This window comes from Euprymna scolopes, chromosome 2 (genome assembly GCF_053919585.1).
Source record: "Euprymna scolopes isolate OS-2025 chromosome 2, ASM5391958v1, whole genome shotgun sequence".
Classification (NCBI taxonomy): domain Eukaryota; kingdom Metazoa; phylum Mollusca; class Cephalopoda; order Sepiida; family Sepiolidae; genus Euprymna; species Euprymna scolopes.
In genome coordinates this window covers 35944986-35967074 of record NC_136483.1, presented here as the reverse complement: position 1 = coordinate 35967074, position 22089 = coordinate 35944986, and the positions used below count along the sequence as shown (strand labels likewise).

The following is a 22089-nucleotide window of genomic DNA, read 5'->3' as shown; positions in this document are numbered from 1 at the left end:
GAAGTTCGGGTCGTTTTTGGACGCACGGAATCATACGTGATCTATTTCTGTTAGCGTGGACTTGCCTTGAAAATAATGTGCGGAAAAAAAAATGTATGTAACAATATTGTCCTTTTTTTTATTAAGTCCATTTTCTACCCCCCCCCCTACACAACACCTTCGTTTCTTTTCCTGTTTGGTTCGCGATGGGTGTGACTATTTAGCCAAATAATTACCAACAAATACAACCAACTAAACAGCCTGTAAGTTTACACTTATTTAGGATAAAGAGAGATGGCGTTTAGGTATTGCTACTGTAAGACAGTAGTCAACGAGACAGCTTGTTGGCCACATCGATAAGGGCCAAGCTAAGAAAAAAATGGCAGAAACCGCCTCGAAGTAAAAGAAAAAAAAAAAGCTGTAGCAGAAGAGGTAGGGAAGCCGGCATCCCACGCTGCGCTGCGTTCATCAGTTGAGTCGGTAGTCATTTGCGTCTCTGTCTTAGTGGATATAAAATATTAAAAATTGATACAAGAATACAAAGATGTCCGTCCAGTATACAACCTCGTCGGAACCGCGCGACTCTTTCGTCTATCTGAAAGAACCCAGCGTAAAAAATAAGCCGGCGAAAAATGACTTTTGTATGTGCAAGGAAATTATACATGAAATCGAAACCGTTCAGGAGTTTACACAAAACAGTACTTTGCATGGCGTACGATTTCTTTTCCATCCGGAATGCTCAATCATGAGAAAGTGAGTACTTTGTTCTCTCTCTCTCTCTCTCTCTCTCTCTCTCTCTCTCTCTCTCTCTTTCTTTAAATAATATGTTACTTTGCTTATGTATACACACACACATACATAATACATATATATATATATATATATAAAAATATAAATATAAATACATGTGTATATGTATATATATATATGCATGTGTATATGTATATATATGTGCATGTGTATATGTATATATATGCATGTGTATATGTATATATATGCGTATATGTATATATATATATATATGTGTAAATATATGTGTATATGTAAATGTATATATATATGTAAATGCGTATATATGCACACACACACACACACACACACACATATATATATATATATATGTAAGTGTATATGTGTGTATACGTATATATACATATATATGTATATGCTCTGTAATCACATTGAGCTTTCATAAACTAAGGTTTTGTATGTATAAAAAGTGAAATATAATCGAAAATATCATATTTCCACAGCAATATATATATATATATATATGTGTGTGTGTGTGTGTGTATGTGTGTGTGTGTGTGTGTGTGTGTGTGCGTGTGATCTGGCGATTATAAGATAAAGCATAAAAACGTGCGTGATAAATATGGAACCTACATTATTTAAACAATTTTTTTTATTTTATTATCAGAAAAATTAATAAATAAAAGTTATAATTAAACTGTTAAATTCTGTTATTAACGATGTTTTTTTGAATGAAAGAATGCTGACTAAATACAACATGTTTGTGTATACATGGATATATGAATGTTTTTACATATGTGCATATGGGTGCATATATATATATGTGTGTGTGTGTATATTTACACATGAATGTATAGTGAATGTATAGATGAATAAATATATGTATATATATATATATGCACACACATATATCTATATCTATATATTTATTTGTTTTGCATAAGCATTTATATGTCGCTACACATTCATAAGCATATTTCGGGCACCAGTTACAAATTACTAGGGACCTCTTAAGGCGATATTGCTTATATAAAAGAGATTTTTGTAAAAGCAATATCGCCTGGAGATGGCTCTAGTTACTTGCAACTAGCTGCCCGAAGCATGCTCATGAATGTGTAGCTACATATAAATGCTTATGTGAAACAAATAAAAATTATATCTTTCCATACTTCAGTTATGAGCAATGTTGCATTAACAGCATAAAAATTTCATTGGTTGTTTCACTCCTGGAAAATATTACTTGGAATTATATGTATATATATTATTTCCACAGCTAGAAAACGTCGCAGCTCACAAGAGCCATGACAACCAACAAACCGGAAGTCCACATTTGGACACATCAGTTAGACACATAAAGATTTGTTGGCTGTTATAGCTCTTGTGAGCTTCGAAGTTGTCTGGCTATGAAAATATTTATATATTGTCTCATATTCAGAAGGTTCTATTGCTGGTTGCTCGCTAGATTAGCTTGTCATGATGACATCCTTAGCAAGTATTAAATTCCTACTTGTGAGACATATATTTATATATGTACTTATATATATATATATATATATATATATTAATATATGTACGTATATGTGTGTATATATATATATATATATATATATATATATATATATATATATATGTATATATATGAGAGTGTGTGTGTCTGTGTGTGTGTCTGTGTGCGTGCGTGCGTATATAACTATGTGGACAATCCGAGCGTTCTTCTTCGCTCGTTTGCTTGAACCACTTTTTCAACAATCGGGCAATTTCATCTTTTATAAAAGAAATCACTCATGAATGAATATATATATATATATATATATATATATATATATATATATTGAGATTGTCGGACTGACTTCCTCATCTTGGTTGTTATAGTCACAACGTTTCGGCCGTTTTGTCCTCCGGCCTTCATCGGGTGTTTTGTATCGAACTGGGGAACCGTTTGTTAGGAGTCTCGAACCCAACCCTTTATTATTATTACGGGGGTACCCTGTTCGGACTCCAGCTAGGCTCTGGGACATAGTTGCTGATTCTCTGTTTTGAATGTTACTTTTCACTGCCTTCGTTCAGGATTGAACTTAGCACCTTTGGGTAACTGTAAACTTTGATACAACGTCTAGGACCACTCGGTCATATGTCACTAGTCCTAGTGACATATGGCCGAGTGGTCCTAGACGTTGTATCAAAGACAGACAAAGCTACTTATATATATATATATATATATATATATATATATATATATATATATATATATATATATATATATATATATATATACTAGCAGGCCTCTCGCTTAAATATGATATATTAACTTTTGAAAATTTTGTATTTATTATTAGAGAGCCAATTCTTTATAAGTTCTTATTAGATTGTACCCAATATATAGTAGTGACAGCCCGACGTGACTCGATCGTAAAATATGCTGAAATATGATATTTCCCATTTATTATTATAGAGTCAATACTTTATTGATCACTATATTGTACCTAATATATAGTAATGATTTCAAAAGTTAAAAAAATAAAAAATAAAAATATGACTTTGGTACCATCAGCTAAAATTAAAATTAAAACATATAGCGCTGCTGCATTATCTCTTGCCACTTGAGCAAACAACAGAAAAAAAATTAATAGGTTTTAACATATAAATGAGAAGCACTTTAAGTCGACTTATGCCTGCCTTGTTCCATGTTCTTTTCTTCAATTTTGTCCCTTAGCAACTACGTTTACCGGCTCCAAACCAAATCGAATTCATGCCACATATCTAAATTCCATATATACCAAGTTTCAAGTCTGTAAAAAAAAATGACACACACATACATATATATGTATGTACATATACATAAAGAGAGAGAAAGCGAGAAAGAGAAAAAGAGAGAGATTGTTTTGTTACAATACTACATAAAAATAGATAGAAAACCTTGTAATTACTCATAAACTGTAAAAAATCATTGCATTATCCATCAAGAGGCATTGTGTCCCAAATCCTTGAAGTTTACGTTATGAATGTCGTGAAAACTGTGAATCTGATTCTATCTCGTGGATTGAATCATAGACAATTCAAACAATTTTTGTTTGATACTGAGGCAGAATATTGTGACGTTGCGTATTTCTGTTATATACCCTAACCTAGTCGAGGACCGATATTAAAATGAGTTCTTTCCTTATAAAAGATGTGACGATATTTTTCTAAAACAATATGGATAGTTCACATTTTCAAGATTCTGAGAAGCTCACAACTTTAGCATTCATTGTGCATATAGTGACCCATTTGAATCATTTAAATTTACTGCTTCAAAGTAAAACCCAACCTATAAATAAGATGTATAATCATGTTTTTTTTTTATTACATTTTCACCCCAAACAAGGCAAATTGCCACTTTGGTGTAGGGGGCTACTATCAGGGGCAACAACTACTGGGGTACTATGTAGGGAGTTGGGCAGCAAGATGTCGGTTCACGTTACACTTGAACTTCTGCATGTCAGTACAGTTGGGGAAGCAGGGACCTGGAATGGAATTCCAGAATTTAGCGGTTCTGGGGAAGAAACTACTGGAATAGAAAGATCTTTTACATCTAGGGATCTCTACTGCGTGGGGGTGGGATTTAGTTGCCTGTCGGGTTTGTCGAGGGTGTCTACGTCGTGGAGGCATAAGTGTCTGCAGTTCGCCAGAGCATTCACCATTAAAATACTTGTAGAACAGGCAGAGGGATGCAACATTCCGTCGATGGGACAGAGGCTGAAGCTTAGATGATAGTTCAGGGCCTATCAGATTGGCGACTCTCTTTTGAACCTTGTCTAGGAGCGAGAGACTAGTAGCAGATGCACTAGCCCAAATGTGACAGCAATACTTCATACATGGGCGATTGGTGGCTTTATAGAGGTACAGGATACTTTCGGGTGTTAGTAGTTTTCTAGCACGCTAGAGAGCGCCTACATTCTTCACAGCGGCCTTGGCAATGCTTTCAATGTAATTGTTCCAACTCATGTTTCCTGTGAACGTTACGCCAAGCAGTTTGACAGATGTACTCTCAGATAAAGAGTCACTGGCCATTGTTATTGGCGGCAGAGAAGGTTTCTTGTAATTATTGAAGAAAACCAGTTTACTCTTGGCGGTATTGAATGTGACCATCTATTTATGTCCCCATTCCACTACAGATTGGAGGTCATCCTCTAGTGTTTTTGCCATTTCTTTAGATATGTGTTCATTTGTTTTCCTGTCGTGCTTGTTATAGAGTGTGGTGTCATCAGCATATATACCCATCTCAGAGGCAATTTTGTCGGGGAGGTTATTTATAAATATTAGGAACAATAGAAGTCCAAGGATAGACCCTTGAGGCACTCCCGCATTTATATCATATTGTTTAGATGTACGACCGTCGAGGAAAACCTGGATTTTTCTCTTATCTAAGAAGGATTTAATTATGTTAAGTATTCTACCAGTGATACCGTATGATCTAATTTTCCTGAGGAGACCCTCATGCCATACCCTATCTTTAGCCTTAGATATATCTAGAGCTACCGCTCTGCCCTCCCCCGCTTTGTCCAGTGGATGGTATGTATGTTCAGATATTACAGTTAGGATGTCTGCTGTGGAACGGGCTTGTCTTAATTCATATTGTTGGCCAGTCAGAAGTTTAGCATTTGTAAGGTAATGGACTAGAGAATGGTTAATTATGGTCTCAAATATTTTGGCGAAAAGTGGGAGGCTAATGGGGCGATAATTTAATGGGTCAGTTCTTTCGCCAGCATTCTTGAATATTGGTACCACAGAAGCAGTTTTCCAACAGCCCGGAAAGCAAGATTCATAAAGACATTTGTTGTAGAGTTTGGAGAGAACTGGAGCTACTTCGGCAGAGAACTTTTTTAATAGCACAGCTGGGATGAGATCGGGTCCACATGCTTTTGAAGTGTCAAGGTTTTTTTAATGATAGCATGCACCTGAGCAGGGATGATTTTCAGATCGTCTAGCGTGGCATCTGTACGCAAAGGAAAGTCAGATAGGGGGTGGTTGGAAGGGTCCAGTGTGAAGTTTGAGGATAAACCGAGTGGCAAGCATGTTAGCCTTCTCGGTTGCTGAACAAACAACCTCTTGATTGGTGGTTAGTGGGGGAATTGTTTATTGCCCATTATTTACTACACTGTTGTAGATTTTCCAGAAGTCACGAGTCATATTGCCTCTAAAAATCTTTACAAGCATACCAAGCAAGGAAAGCACAGGATTGTGGACTATTTGTGAATGTATTCCAAGATTTGCTAAACGAAATTATATCACGTTTTGCTGGAAAAAAATGCTTTCTATTTTTTATTTTTATTTTGCTGCAACGTTTGATGTTGAGGTGGATACAGTATCTGAATTTTTTCAAATGGAATTGATAGAAATGACGACGACCTATTAACATCAAAACATATTTCCGAAGATATTTCATTAATTGATTTTTTTATCCACGATATATTTTTCTAAGTGGAAAAGATTTCAAATTAGTAACCAATGCAAGAAAGATGCCATCTTTGTTTGGAAGTACCAATTAATGTTTTTTTTTTTTTAATTTGAAGCAAACTAAGAACAATTTGAGAACCAAATTGACTGAAAATCATCTTGATGATATTTTGCTTTTAGCATCAACAAGTCTAAAATATTGAGACACTCTTAATCAATAAAAATCACCAAGTTTCCCATTAATTCTTTTGTGGTTGGTGATAGTTTAACACTGCTGCTATGCATACATATACAAATAAGTCACACATTTTTTTTTAATTGAATAACATTTTTAAACTACTATATTAATCTCTTGTTAATATACATTATTTTTTATGCATATTAAACGTGATTAAATGTAAATATGCAAACCTATCAACATTTCTCAATTCAACTATATTGTCATCCTTCACATGAAATGTATGTTGTTTTCCATAGAATGGCTACACATCCCAGTGCACTAGAAATATTAGACTACCTGCCCGTTATCTTTCATGAGACTTATTTTACTAAGTCTGATTGCCTATATTTAATGTCAAATAATGGGTACATATGTGTTATGACCCTTGGCTACATTACAAGATAACAGAAGCAAAAGGTAGGGGGTAAAGGCCAGGGAGGAATTAACATGCGAAGTAGCAGAAATCTAAAGACAGTTAAACATATGCGCATGAATCATGAATTTGTGAATGATAGCGCATGTGCACGTACGTAAGTGTTTAAGCTCGCAGTTATTTGTAATCATATGTATAGGTATATGTGTTTTGTTTTTGTTTGTATGTGTGGTTCGTTTGTGCTGCAATCTTTAATTAACATTTTCAAACATACGCGTCATATTTCACTTTGGTTGATATTTTTTCACTTTGATGTATTTTGACATTCTTTGAGGAAAACTAACTTTTGTTAGGTGCTTTTTAATTTTAGACGTTTGTTAGTTTTTTAATTTTGTTTTCTTTTGTTTTTCTGATTTGTCCCTGTTTGTTTCCATCATTGTTTTAGATATTTAGGTTGTGGTTTTCCTTAATTTTTCATGAATAACCTTCGTAAATCTTGTAATTACTCATAAACCTATAAAAAATAATGAGGAGACCAATATTACGATTCCCCGGACAACGCCGGGTAACCGCGGACACATAGCAAATAAATGTTTTAAATTAAATATGAAAAAGAAACCCGCCGATATACTTATAAAGAAAAAGAATTCACTGAGAAGTGGGAGGCACGGGTTCGGATAATTCTGAGGAAGTCTATATTATAAATAGAATCAGAGTGCTAATGGAAAAAATGGACCCCTATTATGTAGATATCCAACCCACAATACTACGTCTTAAGTCTAATACGGGAAATTTCCATCCATGTGATAAGACAAACGAGTCGTCGGCAGGAATTACCGTTAATTGTGGTGAAAGGGGATTCACCCACACTCCTTGGCAAAAACTGGCTGCAATACATGAATTTGCCATGGAAGGAGATTTTAAAGGTGCAGACAGTGAAAAAAGCAGCCCAAGACAAACTGAAAGAAATATTAGCAAAGTATGAGATTGTATTCGATGTGAAGTTAAGTCAAGTGAAAGGAACGTATGCCACTTTGTATGTAGACTCAGAGGAAAAATCCAAGAATTTCAAACCAAAGTCAGTACCCTATATGCTAAAAAATAAAATAGAAGATGAATTAAAGAGACTGCAAAAAGAAGCAACAATTCCACCAGTTGAATTTTCTGAATGGGCTACACCAATGTTACCCATTTTTAAATCGGATCAGTCCGTGCATACTTGTAGTGACTATAAAATGACAATCAATCCGGTCACTAAATTGGATAATTATCTGATACTGAAAACAGAAAATCTGTTCACAACATTCAGGGGGAGGCGAATCCTATACCAAGTTAGATTTAAGCCAAGCTTCCCAGCAATTATTAATGTTTGAAAAATCAAGGATATTAACGACCGTCAATACTCATAAAAGCATTTTCATGTACATAAAGTTATTCTCTGGGTTGAAATCAGTCCAGTTGCTGGACTATGTAAAAAATGAATGACCAGACAAGTGTCCGATTACAGAAGATTGGCACCATTACTTCAATAGAAGACATAAATTGGAAATTATGGAAGAATGGTTAGTGTTGGGGAGTCGAGTAGTAGTACTCATACAAAGACGAAAAGAACTCATAGAGGAACTCCATGATGGACATCTAGGAAGTGTAAAAATAAAAAACTGAGCGGAACTTATTTTTGGTAGCCAAAATTAGACCAGGTAAATATAATTTAAAGTGAAAAATTGTTGAGTGCCAACACACCAATCAAATGCGAGTCACCGCACCGTTACATCCTTGGGAAATTCCTGAAGATGAATGGTTCAAATTCCACATAGATTATGCAGGCCCATTTAAAGGTCACATGTTTCTGATAATAGTGGATGCTTTAAGCAAATGACTAGACATCTATATATCAAACTCAACGACTACAAACGCCATTCTGTGAAACCTACAAAGATGTTTTGCAACTCACGGTTTATTCAAGAATATCTTAACGGACAATGCGACCGTTTTTGTAGGTGAAGAATTTCAAAGCCTTCATGTCAAGACAAATAATTCAGCATATCACAACATGACCAAAACACCCATCTTCAAATGGGTTGGCCTAAAAAATATATGAGCGGTTTTAGGAAAGGGATGAAGAAAGGCTCCTTAAGTTCAAAACTGAGCCGTTTTTTTTTATTGTCTTATAACTTTACACCAAAAGCAATCACTAATATTTCACTGGCGAAATTATTAATGAACCAAAAAATAAATACGGTTTGGATGGGATCATTCCACAGAAAACTACAGTGAAGGAGAGCATGAAAAAAACACCAACAAATCCAAAACAAAATATCATGACAAGTCTTTATACGAGAATTTAGAGAAGGTGAATAAGTTTTTGACAAAGAAATTTATAGAAGATCAAGATGGAAAAAGCGAGTGGGCAATAGACGGAGAGGTCCACTGTCATATGAAATTGAACTAGAGTTGGGGACAGTGGTAAGGCGACATGTAAGCCACGTAAAAAAAAAAAAAACGGATGGAGCCAAACTCAGATAGAGCTTGGGAAATTGAAAGAATACGCCCAAATAAAAGAAACAAAATCTTGACAGACTGGGTAATCACGCTAAACTCGGTGCAAATAATCCAGGTAGCTTGATTCGTGAAAAAGGAATGACAAATGGAATGGGGGATACCCAGCATAAGACCCCAGTAAAAGAAACCATCAGATGTAGTGAAAGAACTAAAAACAAACCAAAGTATTTAAAAGACTATGCCACATAAAAATGCAAGAAATTCTGAACTATTAGTGAACGGTGTAAAATATGTAATACATGTTTTTTTTTGTTTTTTTTTTACTCAGTGATCATCACTTATCAAGGCCCGGAAGCCACTCAGGGATAAGGGTTATTGCAAGTACATTACGTTAGTGTGGAGATTTGATGAAGTGTTTACTTAAGGGGGCAGTTCATTAGTAATTTGTTAACATTGGACTTGAAGACATCCAAGTTGTAGTCCGGTGGGAAGTAGACAGACGGAACAGAGTTCCACAGGCGTGCAGTTCTAAGAAAGAAGCTTTGTTCATGGAATCCGCGTTTTGATTTACGCACAGATATAGAGTAGGGGAAAATTTTCACTGTGGATTCAGCTAGACGGGTGTTTTTCGTGAAAGATTGGCGAGGGGGGACTAGAGATTGGAGCTCAGACGAGCACCTGCCATGGAAATAACGATAAAACAAGGATAGGCTCGCAACGTCTCTTCTGTGGGAGAGAGGTTGCAGGGGGAGAGAAAAGGGCATCCCCCACTAAGCCACGAAGTCTATTTTGTACTCTGTCAAGGCAGGATAGGCTGTTTTTAGCAGCTCCTGCCCAGATATGGCAACAGTATTCCATCCTTGGACGTACTTGGCTTTTATATAGATAGAGAATTGCATCAGTAGTGAGATATCTTCTGGAGCGGTAGAAGGATTCCACCATCTTTCCAGCGACCTTTGCAACAGACTTGATGTACGTGTTCCATTTCAGATCAGGAGTAAAGGTCAAACCCAGAAGCTTGTCAAAACACGGGGCCTCGCCCAGACGAGAGCCATTCATCACAATTGAAGCCAGATGGGGATCAGAGCGTTGATGATGTAAGGATAGGAGTTTGGTTTTGGATGCATTAAAGGTAACCAGCCACATCTTCCCCCACTGAACCACACGCTCGAGATCAGAGGAGAGAGAATCAGAGAGAGCTTTGTCATTTACAGCCTTTGATGTGTTGCCGTAGATGGTCGTGTCATCAGCATAGATGTCAATGAATGATTTAAGTATGTTTAGACGGAGTAATTTCCCTTGAACTAAGGAAAACCGACTCACATCCAGGTCTTTCTCCACATGCAGTGTGAGGACGCCATAATTATTGTAATAGTAGTAGTAGTATTAGTATTAGTATTAGTAGTAGTAGTAGTAGTAGTAGTATGTAGTTAACGTTTGTTCATTACAAATTGACCACGAGGATTCGAACATCGAACAAAGAACGAATTATGGCTAACTTCAGTCAGTTGGAATCGTTTGATCATTCAAGTGAAAAATAGGACCAATATATTGAATTTCTGGAAAACTGTTGATTCTAGAGAATGTCTAAACTTTAAGGAATAAGAATAAGAGATCTTAAGAAGAAATTGAAATTTGGAGAAGCGTTCTTTCTTGATTTGTAATAAATACAACTCCTGTTACCTCCTTCGCATTAAATTAAATTTAACTAAACATAGCCCATCGTTTAGGAGTGAATACTGTACATACAAATATATAAACTTAACTTTCATATATATATATATATATATATATATATGTGTGTGTGTGTGTGTGTGTGTGTGTGTGTGCGTATGTGTGTGTGTGTGTGTGTGGTTCAAAAATACTGAATGCTGATCTGAGCTGATAGTAATTGTGGCAACAGGCGATGAAGAACATTAGATTAACAAACTTCTTGTGCATTTTCAGAAAGCTAATAAAAATATCAGTATATTTGAAAAAAAAATGTTGACAATTCACTCAGGATTGTTTGTTGATATCCACGCGCCAAGTTTATCTAATCTAGATCGATCAGCCACAGAAAAGCGCGGTTCTTATCATCAGCAATCGTGAGACAGAGTCGGGGGTGGAGGGGGAGGCTGAAAACCAAGGCACATATCCTCTCAGCCCATCAGTTCCTTTCCACTGAGCTTTCGACATATCTCTTGGCATCGAGTTTTCCTTGACAACGTAGTGATATATAAGAACACGTGGTATCACGCCATGAAAAGTTTGGAGAAGTCATTTTGGTCGTATCTCACCAAATTGTATAATCTTATCTGAAAAAAGAATGTATCCGCTTTCGTGAAGCTCGAGAGTTTCTTTCGGTTATTCTCCCACTAATTACCAACAAGCAAAGCAAAACAAAAAAAAAAAAATGTGACGTAAGAAAAAGGCTCCTTAGTATTAAGTTTATAAGTGAAAAATTGAAAACTAAAGACGCGTAATAAATCAAAGAATACAAGGTGACATTGTAGTGGAGGGGGAGTAGAGATACGGTGCAGGCGTCATCAGCTATACATTTTCCTTCTCCGTTGTTTAGTTCCTTTTCCTTTTTATCTTTCTGTATTAGGTGAAAAAAAGACATCGTAAATCGTGATACGCCTACTGTCGAAATAAAGAAAAGTATGGCAGAAGACTGGGATTATTTGGATAAGTCGCAGTACTGTTCTCCTTTTGAATGTTATTCTCACAACGTTTTGGCCGATGTAACCTCCAACCTTCTTCAGATGTAGCTTGTTGAACTCGATAATCTTTCTGTCGAACTTGGGAATCTACACGGAATTTCGAACGGAACCTTTATTTAACTCATAGCATGCTCTCGTTCCTAGATGCAAGTAAATGTCAACTCCGAATAATACATATATTCACATACAGACAAAAGCCGCAAACGCATTAATTTATTAATAAAGTTAAAATCATTTTTTGAGTAGAAAATTTGTTATCAAAATTTATCATGGAACAATACCTTTTAGATCAATGTTATTTTAAAAATTTTAAAATTTTAAAATAATCCTGATTTCAAAGAAAATAAGTTAATTATAAATCCAAACGTAAAATTCGAGTAATTAAAAATGACTTAACTCTCAATCTTAATAATCGAAATTGTTCAAATAGAAAGAATATAGAAAGGCCGCATAAACTTCGTGTTAATGTTATAGTAACTGTTTGAGTAAATCGTCAGGTACAAACTCGTGATATATCTGATACAAAATAAATAGTTTAAGTAGATTGCATTACATAGTTAAAACGAGTATATAGAACTTGAAAATATGTCACTTCCGCTATGAATTATACTAATCAAAATGGGTGACTGTGTCTAAGTAGTTTCTGACTGAAACTTTGAGTGTCTCAAGGTCGAATCCAGTTCATTCCACAGAATCAACACTTTAATCAAACCCATACTATGTCTAACCTCTTGGAAATAACGTAAATGAAATAACTGTCCATGAAGATTTAATTTTAATTACGAATTCTGAAAATATAACTAAAGTGGTTTCAAATTAACTTCAAAATTCCAATCAAGACGAAATACATAACTCTTGTAGGTAAGTATTAAGCAAACATTATAATTACTCAATTAAGAATAATACCAATATTTTGCTTAACCATTTTTATGCTTTGCAGAAAGTAGGGTGCCCCGGGATATGCGCAACGCGAAGACTATCACCCTGTATATAAATAAGGGAGATCGCGAGCATTGTTGGCAAGGTCTTTGCCAGGGTGGTTCTTGCCAGACTTCCGGTCATGACAGAACGCATCTACCCAGAGTCCCGGTATGGCTTCAGGAATAAGATCTACTATGGATATGTTTTTCACCCTTCGTTAGCTCCAGAAGAAATACCGCGAGCAACATATGCCTCTCTACATCGCCTTTATCGACCTTACCAAGGCATTTGACCTGGTCAGCAGAAAGAGCGTTTTTAAACTCTTGAAGAAGATCGGTTGCTCCCTTCGCAAGTCCAGCATCATCGTCTCGTTTCATGAGGACATGCAGGGTGTTGCGAGCTTTGACGGTACACCTTTAAGCCCTTTTCAATCCAGAGTAGAGCTAAGCATGGTTGTGTACTTGCCCCGACCTTGTTCAGCATCTTTTTCTCACTCCTCCTGAAGTTTTCCTTTAAACACTCAACAGAGATATATACCTACACACCAGAAGTGATGGCAAGCTTTTCAAACTTTGCTCGGCTCAGAGTCAAGACCAAGGTCCGCACAGTACTCATCAAAGAGCTTCTGACGATACTGCTACCACAACCCATAAAAGAAGGAGCTCTAATAGCTTATCAGCTGATTCTCTCACGCTTGTGAAGAGTTTGACCTGACCATCAGAATAAAAAAAAGTGATTGTGACGGTGGACAGTGTTAGGAAATAGGTCGAACATAAGAAAGAAATATGATAAATTATACTGTAGACACGTTTTGCCGGAAGTGAGGGTAAGCTGATCGGATCTGCGTGTAAGTCACGTAATCAAGTTAGCTGGAGTCGGTTTAGACGTAAAGAAAAGCGGACGGTTTAACAGGTCGTCCCCCCCTTCACTGGGAGAGGACGCTGACGTGTCTGAAAATAAGACCTTGAAGAACCATGCAAGCAAAGACATTCACTTTCCATTCTTCTACGATCAACATCTGGAAGGTGAATAAAAACTATATAAAACCAATTCATCGTCTTGGAGTGAATGAATATTCGTCCAAAACAGGTTTCCAGTCTCCCCTCCAAGACAAAAGATGAATTCCAGGTGGACAAGATCAACGACGCATGAAGATAAGGTATGTCCAAAATACATGTACCACACACACACACACACACACACACACACACACACACACACACACACACACACACACACACACAACTGCATATGAACAATTAGATATGAATATATCACAAATAGACAGCAACATTTAGACGATCATACAACGGTACCCTTTTATGATACCAACAATACAACATGGATTAAATAAAGTGTTCCGTTCGAAATTCCGTGAAGAAAGATTCACGAGTTCGCGAAAACATCCTGAAGAAGGTCGGAGGTTACATCGATCGAAACGTTGTGAAAATAACACTCAATATAAGAAAAGTATTCTGAATTATCCAAATAATAGGAATTATATATCTTCATCTAAACAAATCTGTAAACGTCCAGAATAATAATAATAATAATAATAATAATAATAATAATAATAATAATAATAATAATAATAATAATAATAATAAGCTTCTAAATTAAATAAAGTGCATCCACGTTTCTCTGAATATCACAGATCATGTGAAGTTTCATTTGCTATTGGAACCTATGTAAATGATACGATATCATCATTGCAATCAATACATTTAGTTTGTTTTCTTTTTTTTAATTTTTTAATTTAAAATACTCATATTTATTAGAAAAATAATTTTATTTTAACAGAAATTATTAGTTTTTATTAGTAAAATTTCAATTTAATCCAATTGTAACAAAGCCGCTAGCGCTTGCAGCAGCAGCAGCAGCAGCAGTAACTGCATGACACATGCAAATGACCGAGCCTGTGACGTCACAGTGGAGGAAGAGAAGAGAAAAAAGCAGAGAGAAAAATAGTCACCAAGTGGGAGGACTGGAAAAAAAAAACGAGTATCGGCAAACGATGAATGTGTGGTCCGTGGCGGCGAGAGACTTTGTTGAAGGCCGTGCTGAAACGGCAGGATTTTGTTAACTACATGGCAGACGAGATGAACAAGGAATGCCTTTAAACCAGAGTGGAATTTCATTCCTTTTTTTTTTTCCTCTGCATGCAACATGTAGGTCGAATGTTAAAATGAATAGCCCATGTTACACAAAGTATACTTTTATTTCATTTAATGATAACATTTCTACAAGAAGTGAAAAGGAGAAAATTTATTGTGAAAACTATGAAAATAATAATAATAATAATAATAATAATAATAATAATAATAATAATAATAATAATAATAATAATAATAATAATAAATAAATAAATAAATAATCAAAACAGGTGCCTCTCTTCCTCGAAAGAAATATCTGAATCCACCCGTGAAAAAAATGTAGTCTGTAAACGTTTAATGAGGAAGCAAGTATTCATTTTTCATAAACGTGCAGATAAACAGTTACAGTCAGGTCGCGGATTGATTACGTCTGTTGGCAGAACGTAATAGAATATCACCTGAGATATGATGAAAAGTAAATGTACACCGCCAGGTAACTTTTATGTTAAGCCAATTATTTATATTATCATGGGATTATTTGATACTAATGCGAATAGACCAAATTCGTGATCGTTCTGACTAAAATAGCCGTTCATTTCGAGAGACTGGGAAAATGAAAACGCATTAACTTAGGCGCATTAACAAGACATATTCTATAAAGGGTACACGTCTGATAGTGTGTGTCTGTAAGTTCAGCTAAAAGTAAAAAAAAAAATAATACAAAACAGACCACAAAGTTGGTATAAATACGATGTATATTATACACAGAAACATAACACACACACACACGCGCACACACACACGCGCGCACACACACACACACACACACACACACACACACACACACACACACACGCACGCACACACACACACACACACACGCACAAAGCAAGAAATTTAGTACAGATAATGTTACACGTACATGTGTAATTCTTGGAAATAGAAAATTATTGCTGACAATTTTGATGGCATTATGAACAAGCACATTAATGCGCCTCTATGAATTCTCTTTTGCGGCCGGCATTATCCAACATCTTCATGGGTCTTTCAAAAGAAGGTCTATTATCTAGTCCCCAAAAACTAGATATTTATTTCTGCTCTGTTTCTTTACGTTGCTTAATATTCATCCCATTCTGTCCCATTGCCAAACGGAGAAACTAATTCGACCTCTTTAAAGTCCTTGTATATAGAATCTTATCCAGTTTCCTTACTTTGGTATAACTGAAACTGGTCTTTATACGTGATGGAATACTTTTTCCTACCAAACAAAGCATTAATTTGAGATTCTTTGATGATTTGCTGTAAGACTAGGCTGGAATATGAAAGTAAGTTTATTACCTAGCATTATAACCTAGCAACAATCGCTAAACATTAGAGGGTTTTCAATCTGTTATAAAAAATACTGGAAAATTAAATCTGCTTGCAAGTATCTTGCTTATCCCTCTATAATTTGGCTAAGTCAAATTAGTGAGGGATAGACCAACCGAATCTCTTTGTCTATACGACAAAACTATTTCGCCTCATAAACACAAGTTATTATTCCAACAAACCGAGTGTAACATTAATTAAAAAAGACTTTTTGGCCCTCACAACAGTTCGAATGTTGACTTAATTTTTGTGCAGTTTGCATTATATAGGAAGAACTAGTTAAAAATTGGATATGAGATTAAACAACACATGGGCAAAAATATTTGCAAGATTAATTATTTATTTTAGAAGTTTTGTGTAATACATACGGGTATGCAATTGTAAGACATTGTATAAAAACATATTTGTGCCTTTGATTTCAGTGTAAACGTATTGTTCAGTTTTAGTAAGTCACACTCTGTATAATTAATCTTAAAGTGTTAGAAAAGTTCTCTCTCTCTCTCTCTCTCTCTCTCTCTCTCTCTCTCTCTCTATATATATATATATATATATATATATATATATATATATATATATAGTCTGTTTATTATACAAACATTATTGTTAAATATGTGCATACATGTTTCAGTGGAGTACTAATTCATGGACAACACTTGATAAAACCAAAAAAAGATTTGATATTGAAACGAGCGTCAAGATTACATTGGTTTTTATCAACTATTGGGGTGCGATCTAAATTCCAGGTAAAGTTTGGGTGTATACTTTCTGAATGTGAGCAGTACGGTTCTTTTGGAGGTGTGGTAAGGGGAAGGGGGAATGTGGTTTCCGGTGTTTAAGCTGTCATTCGAAGGGAGGCGTTATGTGATTATTTTACCTTGGCGGTTATTTATTGCCCTGGGTTTAAAATTTACCATATCTTAGGTTGTTTTATAGTTGTATATCTTTTATTGGTGGTGACTTTAATTTCCTTTTGACAAGTGTTATTTTTATTTATTTTGTTATTTTTTATCTCTCGTTTTGTATATGTTCATTTGTTTTTTAGTTTTCTAGTTTTCAGAGTAGGGGTGTGAGGGGGGAAGTGCGGTTTCATGCGATTAAGCTGTTGGCAGTTGGGGGGTGTTAGAATTCTATTAGTCTGGCGGCTACTTTTCCTGCTTTGATCTAAAGCACATTTATATTCTTATCGTCGCTACTACCTATATGCTATGTTGTTTTAATGGTTGTTCTTTCTTCGCTGCGCGCGACTTCCTATTGATGAATGTTTTTATTTTTTGTTTTTATTTATTTATTTATTTTATTTTATATATATTAATTTACTTTTTTATTCGTCGCTATTTTTTATTTGTTTTTAGTTTTTCGGGTTCCTTATTTATTAAATAATTTAAATTTATCGATAAAAAAAAACTATTTTTAAGACCGGATTTTTTCAATTTTCGAGACTTATCGGATGAATTTCTATACAAAACATATCTACGAAAACTGACATAAATATAAATTAGCTTTGTGTGAAAGTTGCAAGAACTCAGTATATTACATATAAGTCTATATATATATATATATATATATATATATATATATATATATATATATATATATATATATATATATATACCCCCGGCTTTGATGAGGGGAGACTAAAACTTGCTGCTATGGTTTCAAATGATCTGAAATAACAGCAAAAGAAGACTTGGTTTTAAATATTTCTCATATCTTGTATCTCTCCTCTTTTAGAAAAAGGGTATGATTAGGAATATCCCATTATCAAATAAACCTTATTTATTGTAAAATTACTTTATGTATCAAAACCAAAGAGGGGCGATTTAACATATGAGAAATATTTGGAATCAAGTCTCTCCTTGCTATTTCCGATCATTTGAAAACACAGCAGCAACTTTTTACCTGCCCCCCCCATCAAGGCCAGAGGTTTTGGGGAAATATCAGATATTTTGTAATTCATATGCAAAACTAGGAAAACAAATGACTATGATTGAAGTATTGGTAAAGGTACACTATCTTTCCACCCACAAAAAATCCTTTAAAATTACCACTATTATAAGTTTTCAAGGGTGCTGAAAATAACATTAAAAATCCAATGAAAAGTGTAGTTTTAAAAATACGAAGAATTTAGAAAGTGGTAGATCACTTTTCCATATGATTAATTTAAGCATAAAATGAACATCCACTTCATATCCAAGGTGGCCATAAAGTGAGTGCTCATTTTACGTTAAGTTACTATAGAAAATGATTCCCACTTCTTAAAACAGTAATGTGCGACCTTAAGGGCAAAAGTCATATAGCCCACTAAACAATTCAGGTCATTAGCTTTCCAACGAGCCTTCGTTTGTTAAATTCTGATCAGTAGTTGCTGAAATTTAGAACTTATAAAATTACCCAAACGCTGCTACTATATACAAAAAGCTATCACCCTTACTCGCACTTCCTCACACAGCACTCCTGAAGATGTTTTCCTTGGAAAACGAAAAGCAACACCGCAGTCAACTTCGAATTGCGCACGGAACTTATATCAATGTTTTCGATCCATACACTAAAACGATCATCAGAAATTTTTTTTTTAAATAAGAAACGGAAGCTTTCTGTTGTTTTTAAAAATGTTTATTTAAATGAAAGAATGCTGCTTACACGCACACACACACACACACACACACACACACACACACACACACACACACACACACACACACACACACACATATATACTTCTAATTATTATTTTTTTTTTGTGTATTGATATTCATATTTAAAAAAAAAGCTTTTCTATTTATTTAAAAGGAAAATACAACTTTGTTATATTAGGTTAGTGCAAAAATAATGTCGTTTTTTGACGTATACAAACGATATTAATTTTGCACCAACCTAATATATGGGTCGTGGAATTGCATTCCTCTGAAAAAGATCTAGGTAATTTGCATACTTTTTTAAACATTCATTTTCATTAGTTTTTTCCTGTTTTCTTACGGAATGGTCATCTTTAGTTAACTATTACGCATAATTATATTCATGCGGATATTTTACATGATTTATGCTTGTGTAATATTTACAGTATATTTGCAGGTTTTAAGTTGGTAAGTAAAAGAGTTATTATTTTTAAAGTAGAAATACTTCCAACACACACACACACACATTTTTTCTCTCCTCACAAATGAAAAAGGTCTGGAACCTTTTTAATTTTTGTATTTTAATTTTCCTTGCCTAATGAAATCAAATATGATTGAAACGGTCTGCACATCGTAGCAAAATATGACTGTATATTTACATAATATATATATATATATATATATATATATATATATGACTACTTCATTTAATCACATAAATTAGTATACGAAAGTATTATTTTATGCGTAAACGTTAAGTATTTACTTCAACAGTGCTCAATACATAGGTAGAGCTAGGTAGCAAGTTATAAAAATATACGTGGCAATTAAGCTACACAGAATATTCCGCGTTTCATCCACGCTCGGATTTTTCAGGCTTATGACATATGCCTGACGAATCCGAGCATGTTTGAAACACAGAATATTCTGTGTAGCTTAATTGCCATATATATTTTTATAACTTACTACATATATATATGTGTGTGTGTGTGTGTGTGTGTGTGTGTGTGTGTGTGTGTGTGTGTGAGAGAGAGAGCCTCTTTAAGAAACTCGTTGATCACTTTCAGTTGAATTAAATCAGTCAATTTATCTCTTATGCATTGATTATCATATAATGATTAGATCACGGTGACTGATGTAAAGAACATTTAAAAATAAAATGTTTAAATTCAACGTTCTCGCGTTTAATGGTAGCCGATTGGATACGATATTTGCTAATCGAGCCAGAGATGGCTCGTGTTGCCGTGTTCGAATCTGCCGACTGATGTTAATCGTAACACCCTGCACTGAAGATTACCGAAAGGATGAAACACTAGTGTCTGTATGAATTTAATTATTATAGTAAATAATTATAATTATAATTAAATATATATATATATATATATATATATATATATATATATATATATATATATATATATACAAGATGAAAAAAAAAACGGGCTCCAACTCTAATTAGGCCCCGTTTCGTAGTGTTTTGTCCGAATGAAATGAAACTTTGGTCATAATTAGTTTATTATATTCAAAAGACCACATCAAAACACTAGGGTCTTTGGCCTTTTTTTTTCCTCCGTTCTACAACATATGTTCTAGATGGCCTCCATTTAGCTTTTGTTTTGTTTTTTTGGGTCACTCTATATATATATATATATATATATATATATATATATGTATATATATATATATATATATATATATATATATGTATATATATTATCGATATATATATTATCGATATATATATATATATATATATATATATATATATATATATATATATATATATATATATATATATATATATATATATATATATATATAAGTAACTGTGTGCGTATTTATTAGGGCTAGAATCTTGTTTTCTTACTTATGTATCTTATAAATTAATAATACGACACTTCAATCCTCGGTTTTATCTTTCGACCTAGGCCAGCCACGTGGAACTTAATCAAATCCCTGATGGTCAAACACAAAGTACCACTGATGAATACACAACTGGTAAAAGCAAGGCAAAACGAGATAAATTACTTTAGGAATGCAATTTTTTTTTTCTTGTTTACATATCATAAGATATACTTGACTTTAAACTTATAAAGACTTGAAAAATATCTTTGCCAGCATTTTCCGGTTTATTTTGGCAACATATTTTCGAACGATAACAATTTTTTTTATATCTCTTTTCTTTTTCTTAATCTTGTCGTTTCAAGGATGTCGGTTAATTTATTCTATTCAGCGCCGAGAGATTTTCTTAACTTCCACTAGCGTCTCAAGCGATGTTCTTTGTGTAAACGAATGGAACTTAGGTGTTTAGGCAGTGTTTGAACATTGTTAATTCACTTACCCATCTTAGCAGCAGGCGAATAGCGTAACTATTAGGCGGTCGAGTTTTAATCCTGGCTTGAGGAAGTTGCTAGTCTACCGTACTGCTAAACTGTGATACAGCGAAACAGTTCTGTATATGGATAACAATATATATATATATATATATATATATATATATATATATATATATATATATATATATTAGTGATGGGACGATTCAAAAAGTTTTTCCCGATTCCGATACAATTACCGATTCCATTCTAAAATCCCGATTCCGATACGATTCATTATTCCGATTCCAATTCTTTTAAAATTTATAAATATTTAATTAGAGATTTTTTGTGTTTTTGTAAATTTTAAAATTATTACATATTACTAATTTCCGCATATATCTTTTTCCTGAAATGTTTTCCTTGTAATTGATTGAAAATTGTAAGACAACAAAAGGGTTATTTTGATTTAAAACAAAGCCAGTTAGTGTACAACATGCTCCTTGAAAGTGTTCATAAACCGTTGAAAATAGTTGATGATTTTAAGCCAAAATGAGAAAATGATGTAAGAACAAAATATTTAACTACGCCCCCATTCCATTTCAATGGACGAATTTCTAACTAGCAATGTCACTATTTAGAAAAAAACATTTTTAACATGGAGAGGGTGTGGGTTTGGTTAATTATTCAGTGCCTTCTCTCTCTCTCTGAAAATTGGGTTATTAAAATTGATTTACTTTGCTGTAAAAAACAAAGACAAAATCGCGATGCAAATAATAATAATAATAATAATAATAATAATAATAATAATAATA

At 34.2% G+C, this 22089-nt stretch overlaps 1 protein-coding gene across 1 annotated transcript in view; it reads left to right on the top strand.

Moving 5' to 3' along the window:
- Positions 1 to 268: 268 nt before the first annotated feature.
- The window catches only part of LOC145291039 (uncharacterized), a 132555-nt gene continuing 110734 nt past the window's right edge, over positions 269 to 22089 (top strand). The window contains exon 1 of the mRNA XM_080136547.1: positions 269 to 732. Coding sequence (XP_079992673.1) covers positions 524 to 732 — 209 coding nt within the window. The 5' untranslated portion in view covers positions 269 to 523. The remainder of the gene's footprint in view (positions 733 to 22089) is intronic.